At 40.7% G+C, this 16866-nt stretch overlaps 3 protein-coding genes across 3 annotated transcripts in view; 1 reads left to right on the plus strand and 2 right to left on the minus strand.

The window, feature by feature from the left end:
- LOC130435844 (uncharacterized) overlaps positions 1–16866 on the plus strand; it is a 476195-nt gene that overhangs the window by 18524 nt on the left and 440805 nt on the right. The gene's annotated exons all lie outside the window — the stretch shown is intronic.
- LOC130435841 (extracellular calcium-sensing receptor-like) lies at positions 543–3943 on the minus strand. The gene is made up of 6 exons (XM_056766690.1): positions 3729–3943; positions 3219–3507; positions 2381–3136; positions 2040–2267; positions 1617–1740; positions 543–1456 (listed from the first exon to the last, which is right to left on the minus strand). The coding sequence occupies exons 1-6, from the start codon at positions 3932–3934 to the stop codon at positions 543–545; spliced, it is 2517 nt and encodes an 838-aa protein (XP_056622668.1). The 5' UTR covers positions 3935–3943.
- Positions 13010–16526, minus strand: LOC130435825 (extracellular calcium-sensing receptor-like). The gene is made up of 6 exons (XM_056766676.1): positions 16318–16526; positions 15851–16139; positions 15011–15766; positions 14701–14928; positions 14085–14208; positions 13010–13923 (listed from the first exon to the last, which is right to left on the minus strand). Exons 1-6 carry the CDS (start codon positions 16524–16526, stop codon positions 13010–13012), a joined length of 2520 nt encoding a protein of 839 aa, XP_056622654.1.

Here is a 16866-nt window from a genome sequence, read left to right on the forward strand (position 1 = left end):
GCAGGACACAGGTACTCCAGGACTGACTTTGGACACCCCTGTTCTCGACCATTGTTTTCACATATCATTTCCATCTGATTTTAGGGGTTTGTTTTTGGTTGGGGGTTGGTGTGGGTTTAGGTTTTTATTAATACAATGTCAACAACATACGTTGCCCTGAGGACATCAACCACTTTGCAAATCAGGTCAAGCACTTGGAGTATCATGTTAACAACATGTTAATTGTGTTAACATCATGTCAATAACATGCTTATCATGTTAACATCATGCTAGCAACAAATCCTAATACATGTTACCGACATACTAAGCCCGGTTTTCTTTAGACTTTAGAATGGTTTTCACAGACTGGGGTCACATATTTGTTTCTATCAATTTAAAAATGTCCTCAAAACCTTTCAAACTATTTTGAAAATGATAAAGAGGGGTCCTATTCAGTATTACGCAGCAGTTACTTGTTAACCTAGCACATACAGGCTAGAAGATAGACTAGGCTAGATGTAAATAAACACTGCCAATTTTGTATGAACTTGTAAGTTTATTTGTCAATAGGGCTTAGTTTGTGTTTTTCCCATCAAATTTTGTTTTGTATTTTGTTCAGGTTTAAACAGAATGATGTAACATTTAGGTGCAAATATAAATAATAATAAACCAAAGCTTGAGGCTAAAATAGCAAATATCTCCACAGCTACGGTAAATTTTCCTGGAGAACTGATATAAGATGGGATAAATGTGATCCAAACAGTGCAGAATATGATCATACTGAATGTGATGAATTTAGCTTCATTGAAATTATCAGGAAGCCTCCGAGCTAGAAAAGCCAGAAAGAAGCACATGAGAGCCAATATTCCAACATATCCCAGCACAGCAGAAAACCCTAAAGCAGAACCCAGACTGCACTCAAAAATGGCCTTCTCCTTATAATATGTAATATTTTTATAGGGAAAAGGAGGAGATATTGTTAGCCAAAGCACACAGATAAGAACCTGTATAAGAGTGAAGGCCAGAACACTGAGTCTCTGTTGTAAAGGCCCAAACCATTTCATGACATTACTTCCTGGAAGTCTGGCCTTGAAGGCCATTAACACAACTATTGTTTTCCCCAGAACACAAGAGATACAGAGTACAAAAGTGATCCCAAACGCTGTGTGACGTAACATACAGGACCATTCAGTTGGCTGGCCAATGAAAGTAATTGAACAGAGAAAACAGAGAATCAATGAGAAGAGCAGCAGGAAGCTCAGCTCTGAGTTGTTGGCTTTTACTATGGGGGTGTCTCTTTTACAATAAAACAGGACTGTCACCAGTACAGTTACTCCTACACCAAACAGTGAGAAAAAGACCAGCACTATACCCATAACTTCAGTGAATGACAGAAATTCTACAGTCTTTAACACACATTTATTTTTCTCAGCATTAGACCAGTATTCCCCTGGACACTGCATGCAGTTATTTGAATCTGGAAAGAAAGTTGTGATCACTATAGTTAGAGACAAAAAGTAAGTTATTTCATTTATAAACTCCTTTGATAAGAAACTGCACACTGAACACAAGAAGTAGAACACAAAAAGAGCAACTAACCAGTTTTCTTTGAATCTTTGATTTGGGCTGAAGTTTACCTGTCTCATTACTGATTTCTCCATCTGCACATGGAATACAGTCATAACAGCAGACAGGTCTTCCTTTCTGTCCTGCCTTCCTAGTGCCTGGAGGACAACTCTCACTGCACACAGACCTTGGCTTCTACATGAAAAAATATGGTTGTTTAAATGTGGTGTAGAAAAGAGATAAATGTGTATTTTTACAAATAATTTGAAGAGTTCACTTGAAAACCACATGTAATATACACCACATTAAATTCTTCCAAACTAACATGACATTATAGACTATACAAATAAAAATGGTTAATCCTTTAACATTGAAGTTTTTAAGTAATGGAGAATTCAGCCTCTAAATAAGACACAACAATATATTTTTTGATATTTTCCTTCATTATCCTCAAACACTCAAAACATATTCTGTAGTACAACCAGGTTATTTACCTCCATCCGTCCTCCAGCCCAGATGATGTTTTCAGTGTTAAGCACAAAGCGCTGGTCAGGGGGCAGTGAGGCATCATAGAAACCCACTGCTTTAAACTGAATTGATCCATCAGAGTCCTGCTGCCAGTTCACAACTTCATACTGGGCTACTGCAGCACCAGTGCTGTCAAACCACACACGATCTCCAAATTTAACTGTGAAATTGACTGTTTTAAGAGCCTCAACCACCTAGGAAAAATACATTGTTAACATTATTATTGGTGCATTTTAACACAGTGCATGTTAGTGCATTGGTGCATGTTTGAAGGGTTATCGCCTTTTTAGTTCATTAGTCTTTTTACCTGCTGTGGTTGTATTGTCAGGCCTTTCTCACAACCTTCTTTTTCTTTGCATTTTAGCAGACTGTGCAGTGCATAGGCCACAGCATACACTGCTTTGTAGACATTACTTGTATATCTTTGCTCAGGCAAGTCTTCAATGTAGTTTTTTAAAAGAAACAGATCCTGATATCTGTTGCAACCTAAAGCATTGTGGGAAGAATTCCCATCTGCATGTGAGCATGGAAAAGCAGTCTCCCAGAATGCTTTTAACACATAATCTAAAAAACCTTCAATAAACATTTTTCTCATTGCAAATCCCAGTGATCCTCCTAGCACAGGAAAGCTATTTGGAGTGATTAAATTCTCTGCTGTTATCCATGCCTCAACACCAATCATTTGCAGGCCTGTAATGTTCTGAACATTTAACTGCTCAAGTAAATTCTTCATCTCAAAATTGGAAAGAAATGCAACAATTACTTTAGCAGTGCTTTGCTTTATTTTATTTACAACTTTCTGGAGTTTTTCAGGCTCTGTTCGGTAGAATTTCACCGTGTACTCTACACAAATGCCCTCTTCCTGTGCTGTATTCAGAAATATGGCCATTCCATTGTTTCCATACTCAGTGTCACTATTAACAGCTCCAACCCATGACCAGCCGAAATGTTTGACAATGTATGCAAGTGCTCTGCTCTGGTGATAATCACTAGCAATAGTTCTGAAGAAAGAGGGGTAATCTTTCCTATTACTGAGACATTCACAGGTAGCTGAGTGACTTATCTGAAAAAGAAAGCACAAGAACCATTCATAATATCATAAATCAGCTTATTGGCTCCATTTTTATTGCTTTTGCCACTCTTACCACTGGGATTTTAAAAGGTCCTGTGGTTCTGGACAGAATTACTGTGGCAGAAGACTCTGATTCTCCTATGATAGCATGTATAGGAGTCTTTCCATTGCATCTGTCTACTTCTGCAAACTCTTGTCCATTCATCACTGCCATAGTTGCACTCATAGATGACAATCTTGAAGCACAAGTATCATAAATTCTGTAGCCAATAGAAACATTCGGGAGCAAAGTTTCATTCCTGTTAATCTCCTCAATGGCAAAGGTCATGATTTGAGCCAACCGCAAATCTTGTATATTTACACTGTGGAAACATTCAACCAGAGGGCTAACAGCAACTACTAAACAGGTAAACATGTTGGAAAAGGATACACATTTTTTTATCGCATACATCGCTATAATTGCAACAATTGTTTATGTGATGAAAATACAGTTTATTTACATTTTTTATATATATATTTAATTAATATTCTGTTTATATTACATATATTGTTGTCTCTAAAATATCTCTAATATTCAACAAACCTGGAGCATGACAGAAGCTGAGGTTTTTGTGTGAACTCATATAAAGAAAAAGTTTCTTTACTATGGACTGAAATAAGAGCTCCGAGCATTATGTCTCCTTCCTTAGATAGTAGCGGGTATTTTGAGTCTCCCATCATTCGACAAACAGTGTCCTCTGCCTTTGAATGAAGGTCATGAAAAAGCAGGAGTGTGAGAAATAAAAGCATCCCAAAGGTTGAGCTACACTCTGGCTGCCAAATGCAAGTGACCTGATACAGCGTGTTGACTTTTATACACATAATTATCATGGATGAATGGTTGCAAACATAGACAATGACGTCTAAGGGAAGGGCATTAGACAGACCAAGCAGGGGTAGAAACTGAGGAATATAACTAGTGAAATATAATTTGCACTCCTAGTTGTTTGAAGGAAAATGCTTTCTGTCAGAGTGTTCAGTGCTCTATGTAGTACCATCTGCTGACTCACAATTCATGGTGCCAAACATATTAATTCAAAATAAGGCCTCTAGGCATACTGTCAGCGATAAAAAACAAATGGGCTGTGGTCTTTAAGAGATGATTAATTAACATTAATATGCCACATATGTCTCAAGGTTTCTACTTTCTAAAAAAAAAGCTAAGTTTGCCTATATGCGCCTCTGCTGAAAAAATGCAGGTGAAGGGGTCATTTTTTTTTTGAGTTGCTAATTTAGCATAACTTGCGAGACGAATTAGGAAAGAATGGGAAACGTCTCGGGTTACTTGCTACCCTATTCCCTGAAAAAGCGGGAACGAGATGCTGCGTTTCTAACGCTATGGGAGAACAGTCTTTGTTCGACCTGTTATGAAGCACGTGTGTCAAACACGGCAAAATTTATTTTGGCTTTAAATAACCTCGGCAGGTGACGTGGGTAATTACACCCGCACCTGCCGGTTATAAATACGCGTGAATGCGGACGTGTCATCAGGTTCCAACTTTGTCTGAAAGTACATCCAGGCACGCCTACAGTGCGGCATTGAGGCGCAGCATCTCGTTCCCGCTTTTTCAGGGAACAGGGTTACAGCCAAGTAACCAGAGACGTTTCCCTATCAAAAGCTACACTCAATTCTGCGTTTCAAACGCTATGGGAGAACAGTCTTGGTTCGACTGGTTGTGAAGCACGTGTGTCATACACGGCAAAAACTATTTTGGCTTTAAATAACCTCTGCAGGTGACGTGGCTAGTTACACACGCAACTGCCAGTTATAAATACTCGTGAATGCTGACGCGTCATCAGGTTCTTTTGTCTTCAAGGACCACTTTGTGTGTACGTGTGTGAGGGAGAAGTCTCCCTCTTTAGTTGTTTTCAAAGTTTTGCCAAAGCAAAATAAGTAGATTCTTACATTAGTGACCAAGCACTTTTTTAGTTACTAAGCCCAGTGTTGGAATAAAGCACATACATAAAAATAAAGGACCATGGCTGACTCGGATCGGAGATGTGTCTCTCCCTGTGAGAGGATCCTCACCGATTTCTATAAACATGAGTTCTGCTTTGAATGCTTGGGGGCTGACCATGCCGCCCAGGGACTTGAGGGAGAGTGTCAACTCTGTGATGTCTTTGACTTCAGAGTTCTGCGTGCTCGTCTCGCCTTTTTTAAACAAGAACGAGACACCTCTTCCTCACCCTGTGGTTCGCGGTTTGTTTTTGCTGAGGCACGGGAGACGGATCCGTCCGCTTCTTCCAGGCATTAGCCAAACCGCGACGTCCTCGCGTCCACTTCTGAAGCGTGCCCCGGCACTTCTTCTGAGCCGGCGGAGGACAAGGTTTCCCTGGTTTCTGCGGGGTAAGATAGCTCCGCCTCGGGGCGTTCCTTCGGCACCACGCGAACGGCGTGGTCTTCACGTCCACGCAACTGGAGAGAGCAAATGTGCTGGCACAAGAATTACAAGCTCTGCTGGTTAAAGGGGCCATAGAACGTGTTCCACTACCAGACAGAGAATTAGGCTACTAAAGCCGGTATATTTTAGTTCCCAAAAGGGATAGTGGATTGCGTCCGTAGACGCACATGTTCAAAATGTTGACAATCAAGATGATTATGTCTTACATTCAGTCCCACGACTGGTTCATGACGAACGATTTGAAAGATGCATACTTTCATAAAGAGATCCTGCCACAGCACAGGAAATTCCTGAGGTTCGCTTTCGGGGGCGAAGCTAACCAGTATCGGGTTCTCCATTCGGCCTTGCCTTGTCACCCCGCACATACACAAAATGCACCCTGCGACTCCAGGGCATCCGCATTTGAAATAAATAGACGAGTGGCTGAATTTTACCTCAGTCTTGCGGAAAAGCGCTTCGACTTTGGGATGTCGTCCTATCTCATCTCAAATCTCTCGGGTTAAGAATCAACGCCACAAAGAGCGTTCTCTCCCCTACGTAAAAAACAATCTATTTAGAGATAACATGGGGCTCGACCACGATGCTGGCACAACTGTCTCCTGTACATGTCGAATCCATCCTGAGCACCCTGCGAAGCATCAGGCTAGGCCAGAAAGCTACTCATCACTTTCAAAGAGTTCTAGGTTTCATGGTGGCGGCTTCCACGGTGATACCTCTGGGACGCCTGCACAAGAGACCGTTTCAGATGTGGCTCAAAGCCAGGGGGTTTTATTCAAGGGCCAACCCCCAGAGGCAGATAAGGGTGATGCGCCAGGGGCTTCTCACCCTTACTATGTGGTACAGACCTCGGTTTCTGACTTTAGGTCCCACTCTCGGTCCGTGTTGTCGTCGCAAGGTGCTATTGACAGACGCATCCCTTATGGGTTGGGGTGCGGTCTTAAATGACTGTCCAGCCCAAGGGATCTGGAGAGGTCATCTTCTCGATTGCCACATCAATTGCCTCGAAATGATGGCTGTATTTCTGGCCCTGAAATACTTCCTCCGGTAGTTACGAGGCTACCATGTCCTAGTGCGGGGGGACAACCCTTCAGTAGTCTCGTACATAAATCAACAGGGCAGGCTGCGGTCAAGCCACCTGAACAAACTGGCCCAGCAAATCCCGCCTGGGAAGAGGGCAAATTCTTGTCCCTCAGAGCGATTCACATGCCGGGGCATAGGAATGAGGGAGCAGACTTGCTATCCAGACAAGCTGTGACAACGGGGAATGGAAACTCCATAAATTGGATATGGACCTCTTTGCTACGCAGGAGACGGAACAATGTCCCCTCTACTTCTCTGACTCATCCAGCTCCCCTGGGTCTGGACGCGATGGCCAATACGTGGCCCAGACTGCGTCTTTACGCATTTCTTCCGATAGCTCTGCTCCCTGGAGTCCTGGAATAGGTCTATCAACAGGGCTCGCACCTCTTATTGATGGCTCCCCGTTGGCCAACCAGAATCTGGTTCTCAGATTCCGACTGATGTAGTAGAGACTATTCTAAGTGCTAGGCCTTCCTCCACTAGAAGGAGCTACGCCCTAACATGGAGTGATGTTGACAGATGGTGCATGGCACACCATGCAGACCCAATTACTGGAGTTTCTGCAAGATAAACTGTCCTCAGGGACAATCCCCGGTACTCAAGGATTGTGTGGACGCCATTTCGGCCTGCCACGCCCTGATTTTGGGGGGTTTCTGTGGGAAACACCCTTTAGTCGCACCCTTCATTTGTGGAGCGAGGCGGCTGATGCCTCCTTCTAGACGGACAGTCCCTTCATGGGACTTAGCGACAGTGCTCGAGGGTCTAGTTAGCGCCCCCTTCGAACCTATGGAGTCAGCGCCTGTCAGGCTTCTGACCTTTAAAATGGTTTTTCTAATGGCAATAACGTCTCTTAAGAGAATTGGAGATTTGCAGGCGCTCTCGACCTCGCCGTCCTGTTTAAATTTTGCCCCTTTGATGGTCAAAGCTATTCTGCATCCTCACCCGAGTTATTTGCCTAAAGTTCCTTTCTCCACCGTGCATCCGGTTATTCTTGAGGCCTCTTGCCCTCCGCCGTTCACGACGTCGGAGCAGGATAGATTACACCTACTGTGTCCAGTACGTGCTCTTCAGACATACGTCCAACGCACTAGCCAGTGGCGTTAATCAGAGCAACTTTTTATATGAAATGGGGGCCGCAACAAAGGGGCGGCTGCAACCAAGCAAACAATATCACATTGGGTGAGGGATGATATTGCTCTGGCTTATGAGGCTCGCGGTCAAGCTTCACCTCTAGGAGTCAGAGCTCATTCAACAAGGGGGGTTACATCTTCTATGGCCTTAGCAAGAGGTGTCCCCTTGCAGCAAGTGTGTGATGCGGCGGGCTGGTCCTTTCCGCACACTTTCGTTAGATTTTATAGTCTGGATGTCCATGCCACTCCCGGCTCACATGTCCTGGAGTCTACATCCCAGAGTCGTATCTGAGGCCTCCTCTCGGATTGTGCACACACGTCACACAACCTTGGGGGGTCCAGACACTTGCAGTGCGGCAGCGTTTGTATTCTCGTTCCCATAGCGTTTGAAACGCAGCATTGAGTGTAGCTTTTGATAGGGAACGTCTCAGGTTACTTGGGTGCAACCCTGTTCCCTGAAAAAGCGGGAACGAGATGCTGTGCCTCAATGCCGCACTGTAGGCGTGCCCGGACGTCCTTTCAGACTAAGTTAGACCTGATGACGCGTCTGCATTCACGCGTATTTGTAACCGGCAGGTGCGGGTGTAATTAGCCACGTCACCTGCCGAGGTTATTTAAAGCCAAAATAATTTTTGCGTGTTTGACACACATGCTTCACAACCGGTCGAACAAAGACTGTTCTCCCATTGCGTTAGAAACGCAGCATCTCGTTCACGCTTTTTCAGGGAATAGGGTAGCAAGTAACCCGAGACGTTTCCCATTCTTTCCTGATTCGTCTCGCAAGTTATGCTAAATTAGCAACTCTTTCAGTAGATTTTTAAAAAAAAATGACCCCTTCACCTGCATTTTTTCAGCAGAGGTGCATATAGGCAAACTTAGCTTCTTTTTGGATAAACTTTAGCTTTCATTCAGTGGAAAATTGTTGGGAGTACTGCTCCGCGAGTGTAAGGTCTCGCTTTACTGGTGCAGGATTCGCCTCTATCAGCGTCTACTACTATACTTGCATTGAGCGGCAAGGAGAAGCAGCACATTCCGTTCACCATATGGCGGCTGACTCATGAATGAATAAGTACAAATCAGTGTTTTAAAAACATATCACTGTTACAGAATTTTTGATGTATAAATATGAAACAAGAAATGTGTACATGTGATTGGATTTATTGGGCAATATGCTGTATTAAAATACAGAATGTTTAGAAAGTAGAAACCTTGAGACATATGTGGCATATTAATGTTAATTAATCCTCTCCTAAATACCACAGCCCATTTGTTTATTATGGCTGACAGTATGCCTAGAGGCCTTATTTTGACAACATATAACAAAAACATCACATAGCATAAATGAAAGTAAAAAGATGTGTTTTTAACTTTGATTTAAAAATATGAACTGTTTGTGCAGTTTTGATATGAGTGGGAAGACTGTTCCAGAGTTTGGGTGCGGCTACCGCAAAAGTCCGATCAACCTTAGATTTTAATATTGACTTTGGGACAGTTAGTAGTCTTTGATTTGCTGATCTAAGATAACGTTCCGGATGATGTTCACAGAGCAGGTCAGCGAGATAAGGGGGGGCAAGACCATTCAAGCACTTAAAAACTAGCAAAAGCACTTTAAAATCAATTCTGGAGCGAACAGGAAGCCAATGCTATGACATTAAAACAGGGGTTATATGTTCATGTTTTCGACCACCAGTTAAAAGTCTTGCAGCTGCATGTTGGACCATTTGAAGCCTGGATAACAGAGAGTTGTTTAAACCAAGATACAGGGAATTACAAAAGTCCAGTTTTGAGGAAATAAAGGCATGAATTGCAGTTTCGAAGTGTTTAAAAGAAAGAAAAGATTTCACTTTGGCCAGTAGTCTTAATTGACAATAGCCAGACCATATAACAGAATTAATTTGCCCAATTTAGATCTATATACCCTGAACAGACACCTACACAAGGTGCAGTTCAGGATGCTCACGCAGAAGCTCATCCTGATGTCTGTTAGATGTTCGGGTGGTCCCGAGTCCGGATTGTCCCGAGTCCGGTTGTCTCGTGTCCGGTTGTCCCGAGTCCGGTGGTCCCGAGTCCGGTACCCGGTTCTGCCCAGCCGCCAGAGCCCGGTCCTGCCCAGGTGGTCCCATCCGGCCTCCCAGTGGTCTCCGAGCCGGTCCCGTCCGGCCATCCAGAGGCCTCCCAGCCAGTCCCGTTCTGCCCTCCAGAGGCCTCCCAGTATCTCCGTCTCTGCCCTCAGGCACTGGAGCCTTCAGTTCCGCCCTGGGCCTCTGGATCCTCGGCGTCACCCGGGCTCTTCGGCTCTTGGCCTCCGCCTCATGCTGGCTTCTTGACGTTGTCAGCCTCCCCTCCTCCACGGCTCCGTCCTCCATCGGCTCCTTTGGTGGTCACCATCAGGGCTGTGGCCTGGATGGTCTCTGGCTCCTCCTGCTCGGATTCCCTCCTGTCTCGAGCATTGCTTCTTCCACCGTCAACACCCCCTTGGTCTTTCTGGTCGTCTGTGTCTGCCTGTCTTCACCTGTCTCAGCACTCAAATCTGTTTGATGAAATTTGACCATCTAGTAATAGTTTGTGGTTTATGTATAACAATAATGAGTAAATTACCATAAAATAGTATTATTTTAGACTGTGTTTTCCTGTGTTGTCATCATGCGAATGTTTTGATACACCTAATAAGTGCAAGTGAGCAGTTGCGTGCGACCTTGCGTGCGAATACTTTGACCACCTCCGAGGATAGTGGGGATCTCGAGTCAATTGCACTGTTATTTTGGGGATCGCGAGCTGAAATGTTTGGGAACCCCTGGCCTTAATAAAACTAGATGCCGCATGAGCAGCTTGTTCTATGGGCCGCAATACACACTGTAGGTTGTCCACCAAATTGGAATGGTGCAAGCCGGTCTGTGTTGCCAAGTGTGCAGTCTGAAGAAATTAGGTTACTTATAAACTTGTTTGTTGTTAAACGTTTTTTTTTTCCGCAGGTTAGAGGTGGAATAATTGTATAATTTAGCTGTCAATCTGTCAAATCAATGTTAAATTCTGTTAAATATGGAGTATAGGGACATTAGGCATGTGATGAAGGATAATAATATATAGATCTGGCAATCCTGCGCAAGCCGATCCGCTAACACTCAAAAGCAAGCCGACTGTGCTTTTGCAATTAAATGTATACCTGTATACCTACTATAACTTGTTTTACTCTTGTGTAACCTCAAACATTATATTTTCTAAACTAACACATGACAACATCTAACTGATATTCACTTCTTTTGAAATTTAAATCACCTTGGTTTGCAGTGTTGTGGCATTCTAGCGAAATGTGAGTGACGTGAGTGGACCATTTCAACATGGTGGACATGTCTACATGTCTGGAGCGCTTGAATGAGCCACTGGGCTAGTGGCACCAATCACTGAATGTTTTTTGGCACCATTTTACATAAACTCCAGAATATGTTTTTCATAACTGGGTCAACAGTAGCTACTTTACTTCCATAAAATGTGATGAATAGATAGTAAAGTTTTTCACCAAAGCTCTGTAAATGGTGTGTAAAATAGATAGTAACTATTTTAGTTGCTTCCCATCTTAATCTCATTTTAAATAAGATTGAATCTTATGCCAAACTGTATGACCAAAATTCTTCATTTCCTTCAGTCAATATTGGCAACTACATTCTTTTATTTGTACCCCTTTCCCTTAAAAATTCCAAAGATAGACTTAAACTTCTTGGATCACTGTCCAAAACCTACAAATGATCAAACTGCTAATTCGTCAGAAATCCTGTTCATACTGTTGGACAGAAAATCTAAATTGATATATGTTAGTAGCCTACACATAAAAAGGCCTAAGATCTATATTCTTTCAAAGCACAGCTTTTACAGCATTACTTTTTACACTGTAACAAGTAATACCTTATATGTACTCAAAAAATTATGGCAACCGATTAACAAGCATTTTTTTTTTATTAAAAAACAACTTATTAGAAAATAGTATAATTCAATAAATTGTATTGCATAAATTTAGTGAGTAAGTAAAATTTACTTAAGGTAATAAGGTCTATTTAATTAAAAATGAATAACATATAATCAAAAAGAATAATTTAAATTTTATTATTATTCAGAGATGATAAAAATTACCTAAATATGATCAGAAACAAAAGGTACTGAGATGAGTTTATCTTCTTTATCTTGGTCAAAACTTTTGGGAAAAAAAGGCAAAAACACAGAGACATTAAATGAGGGAAGCATACAGAAAAAACATACGTATAACTCTGTAAATAAGAATAATCACAAATGAATTCCTTCCCTTCTAACACCGTGACATAACCAGATGATAAAAGAAGCCAAGATATTCAAAAAAGCGATTTCGCCAAAGCAGCTAATAATGCGGCTTTAAACAGCAGAAAAATAATACCCAGCTATGAAAAAGTTTGTTATGAGAACTTTACTTAGGGGTATTTCATGCATTTGAAAATGTTTTAAAAACATTCAGTTTCCAGTTTTTTTTATGTTTTACAAACGTTGCCAAACTAACAAAAGTCACCGTCATGGTGATCTGTCTTTACTTGAGTTGGGCTCTTGACCCTTGACTTTTTTAGATAGTTTTTTTTTTGCATGCTATTTGTGTGTGCTTCTAAAGTACATTTGTTATGTCAATTACTTTTTACAGTGTATGCGATATATTGACAAAACATACTGTTGCATTTAGCTTCCTCATTCTTAACGTGCGAGATGGTGGTCTATTGGGTTAAACCACTGAACTGGTAAATCAAAGGTTGCTGGTTCGATCCCAGCAGCCACCACCAGTGTGTCCTTGAGCAAGACACTTTACTCCATGTTGCTCCAGGGGGATTGTCCCTAATAAGTGCACTGTAAGTCGCTTTGGATAAAAGCGTCTGCCAAATGATTAAATTAAATTAACTTTTCATCCAAAGACTTGTATCACAGTAATAGTTGTTTCAAATAATTTATCATAGTCAAACTGTAGAGAATAAATAGTTTTGCTATAAACACTTTGTTTTTGTTTCTACATTCATTAAAACTTTTAGTATTTTAGATTTTTTCTCATTGTTTCCTGCCATATCAATATATCTACATAGTATTAAACCAGTCAATTTAGCTGGATGTAAAATAATTTTAATGAAAACTTGAAAAACAGCAACATTATCCATGAGATAGACAACAGAAACTACTGCAATGTTAAAATACCCATGCAAGTTTATTTCTCAGAAGGACTTAGTTTGTGTTTTTCCCATCATATGTTGTTTTGTATTATGTTCAGGCTTAAACAGGATGATGTAACATTTAGGTGCAAATATACAGAATAATAATCCAAAACTTGAAGCTAAAATGGCAAATATCTCCACAGCTACAGTGAATTTTCCAGGAGAACTGACGTAAGATGGAATAAATGTGATCCACACAGCACAGAATATGAGCATACTGAATGTGATGAATTTAGCTTCATTGAAGTTATCAGGCAGCTTCCGAGCCAGAAAAGCCAGAATGAAGCACATGAGGGCCAGTAGACCAATATAACCCAGTACAGCAGAAAAACCTATTGTAGAACCAAGATTGCATTCAAAAATTATTTTTTCCTTGTAAAGATTTATATTTTTAAAGGGAAATGGAGGAGATATTGTTAGCCAAAGCACACAGATAAGAATCTGTATAAGTGTAAAGGCAAGAACACTGAGTCTCTGTTGTAGCGGCCCAAACCATTTCATGACATTACTTCCTGGAAGTTTGGCCTTAAAGGCCATTAACACAACTATTGTTTTCCCCAGAACACAAGAGATACAGAGTACAAAAGTGATCCCAAACGCTGTGTGACGTAACATACAGGACCACTCAGTGGGGCGACCAATGAAAGTTAGTGAACAGAGAAAACAGAGAATCAATGAGAAGAGCAGCAGGAAGCTCAGCTCCGAGTTGTTGGCTTTTACTATTGGGGTGTCTCTTTTACTATAAAACAGTACCATGACCAGAAAAGTCATTCCTACTCCAAACAGTGAGAAAAAGACCAGCACTATACCCATAACTTCTGTGAATGACAGAAACTCTACAGTTTTTAACACACATTTATTTTTCTCAGCATTAGACCAGAATTCCCCTGGACACTGCATGCAGTTATTTGAATCTGGAAAGGAAGTTTTTATTACTATAGATAGAGACATCAGTAAAATTGTGTTAGTTATGAACTTCTTTTGAAAATGAACTGCACCCTGAACAGTAGAAGAAAAAAACAAAAAGAGCAACTAACAAGTTTTCTTTGAAAGTTTGACTGTGGCTGAAGTTTACCTGTCTCATTACTGATTTCTCCATCTGCACATGGAATACAGTCATAACAGCAGACAGGTCTTCCTTTCTGTCCAGCCTTCCTAGTGCCTGGAGGACAACTCTCACTGCACACAGACTTTGGCTTCTACGTGAAGAAAAAATGGAAAACATGAATTTTTTATGTTGAAACAAAAGATTAAAGACTGGAACAATTGTAATCTGAGATAATGCTCATATTTATTTTATATAAAATCGTACTCTGGAAGTACTTCTATGAATTCTCTGCCTGTTTCTGTTGTATTGTCAACTAAGATAAAATGTAAAAATATTATTAGAAAGAATGGAGATTATTTCCCACATGGAATAAGTTTTCATTCAGATATATATCACATGTTTTATATCTATTCTACTTCAATCTAATTCAGTAGTATAGTAATATTGTACAAATATAAAGAGTTTGTGTGTAAGAACTAGATCAAAACTAATGTTGAGCTGTGGAGGAAACTCTTCAGTTTTTGATAAATGCAAACTCATTAAGGGCTTTTTATAGGTCAGTGTAAGTATTTATCTCTTGATTTTGACAATCTGTTCGCTTAGTTTAAACAAGCAATTTAGAATAAAACAGGTTGTCATTTACCTGCCGCTGTCCTCCAGCCCAGATGATGTTTTCAGTGTTAAGCACAAAGCGCTGGTCAGGGGGCATTGAGGCATCATAGTAACCCACTGCTTTAAACTGAATTGATCCATCAGAGTCCTGCTGCCAGTTCACAACTTCATACTGGGCTACTGCAGCACCAGTGCTGTCAAACCACACACGATCTCCAAATTTAAGTGTGAAATTTGCTTTTTTCAGGGCCTGAACCATCTTGAATAAATTTGTGTTATTGGTGTATTATACTACATGATAACATCTAGTATTGTCAAAATAGGGTTACGATTGTCTTTACCTGCTGTGGTTCCACTGCCAGGCCTTTGTCACAACCTTCATGTTCTTTACATTTGAGTAGATTGTGTAATGAATGAGCCACAGCATACACTGATTTGTAGACATTGCTTGAAAATCTTTGTTCAGGCACATCTTCATTGTAATTTTTCAGCACAAGTAGATCATGATATGTACTGCAGTTTAATGCGTAATGGGAAAAATGTCCCTCTCTTTCTGAGCATGGAACAGCTGTGTCCCAGAATGCTTTTATAGCATAATCTGAAAATCCTTCGATATCAATTTTTCTTACTGCAAATCCCAATGAGCCTCCCAGCACACTAAAACTATTAGGGGTAATTAAACTCTTTGCAGTGATCCATCCTTCTACACCAATCATTTGGAGGCCTGTAATGTTCTGAATACTAAACTGCTCAAGTAGAATTTCCATCTCTAAACTGGTGAGAAATGCAACAATCACTTTTGCACTTCCTTGTTTTATTAAATTTACTACTTTTTTTAGTTTCTCTGTCTCTGTGCGGTAGAATTTCACAGAGTACTCTACACAAATGCCTTCCTCCTGTGCTGTATTCAGAAATATGGCCATTCCATTGTTTCCATAATCATTGTCAGTGTTCACAGCTCCAACCCAAGACCAGCCGAAGTATTTGACTATGTATGCAAGTGCTCTGCTCTGGTGATAATCACTAGCAATAGTCCTGAAGAAAGAGGGGTGATTTTTTCTATTACTGAGACACTCACATGTTGCTGAGTGACTTATCTGAAATAGAAACAGTGCACAGGAAACGTTGAAACAGTCATCTTTCTGTTATTGTGTCAAACTGTTTCAATTATTACCTCTTACCACTGGTATTTTAAAAGGTCCTGTGGTTCTGGACAGAATCACTGTGGCAGAAGACTCTGTTTCTCCTAAAATAGCATGTATAGGAGTCTGTCCATTGCATCTGCCTTCTTCTGCCAACTCCTGTCCATTCATCACTGACATAGTTGCACTCATAGAAGACAGTCTTGAACCACAGGTATCATATATTTTATAACCAATAGACACATTTGGCAGCAAAGTTTCACTTCTATTTATCTCCTCAATGGCAAATGTCATAGTTTGAGCCATTCGAAAATCTCTTAGATTTACACTGTAAAGACATTAACACAGTAGTCTAAATTACCATAACATTCTCAATGTACTGGAAGTTTGCCATTTCAAAAGTATTTTGTACATGTGCCGAAGTGTATTTTGTAATAAAATGTGTTTCTTTTCAATACATCAAACTTCTTTAATTGTTGTCATAAGTACATTTCAATGTAACAAACCTGGAGCATGACAGAAGCTGAGGTTTTTGATTAAACTCAAAAGAAGACAACGTTTCCACGCTGCGAATAGCAAAAAGTCCTCCGATAATTATGTCTCCATCATTTGAAAACAGCGGATACTTGGGATCTCCCATCATTTGGCAATGAGTGTTTTCTTCCTTTGCAGAAGGGAGTTGAAAAAGCAGGAGTGTGTACAGGAAAATAAACATCCCAGAGTTGAAGGTCATTGGATGCTTCTAAATGCTATTGATCTGATACAGTGTGTGCACTTTTATAGACTTAATTAATATGGATGAACGTGTTATGAACATAGCCAATGACCTCATAGGGGAAAGCATGGGCCAGGTCAAGCATCAGTCAGACAATATTTTTTTTTTAAATTATCAGAAACAAATTGTGAAACTGTGGCTAATTAAATGTGTATTTTTGCTACCAAGCACCAAAAGAAACAAATGATAAAACTATCCAGATTTATTATTGTTACTAATATTTTTAGTTTAGTTGTTTTTGTAACATGCTTGCATTTGGTTGAATCTCATTCATGAAGAA

Source organism: Triplophysa dalaica, chromosome 14 (genome assembly GCF_015846415.1).
Source record: "Triplophysa dalaica isolate WHDGS20190420 chromosome 14, ASM1584641v1, whole genome shotgun sequence".
NCBI classification, from domain to species: domain Eukaryota; kingdom Metazoa; phylum Chordata; class Actinopteri; order Cypriniformes; family Nemacheilidae; genus Triplophysa; species Triplophysa dalaica.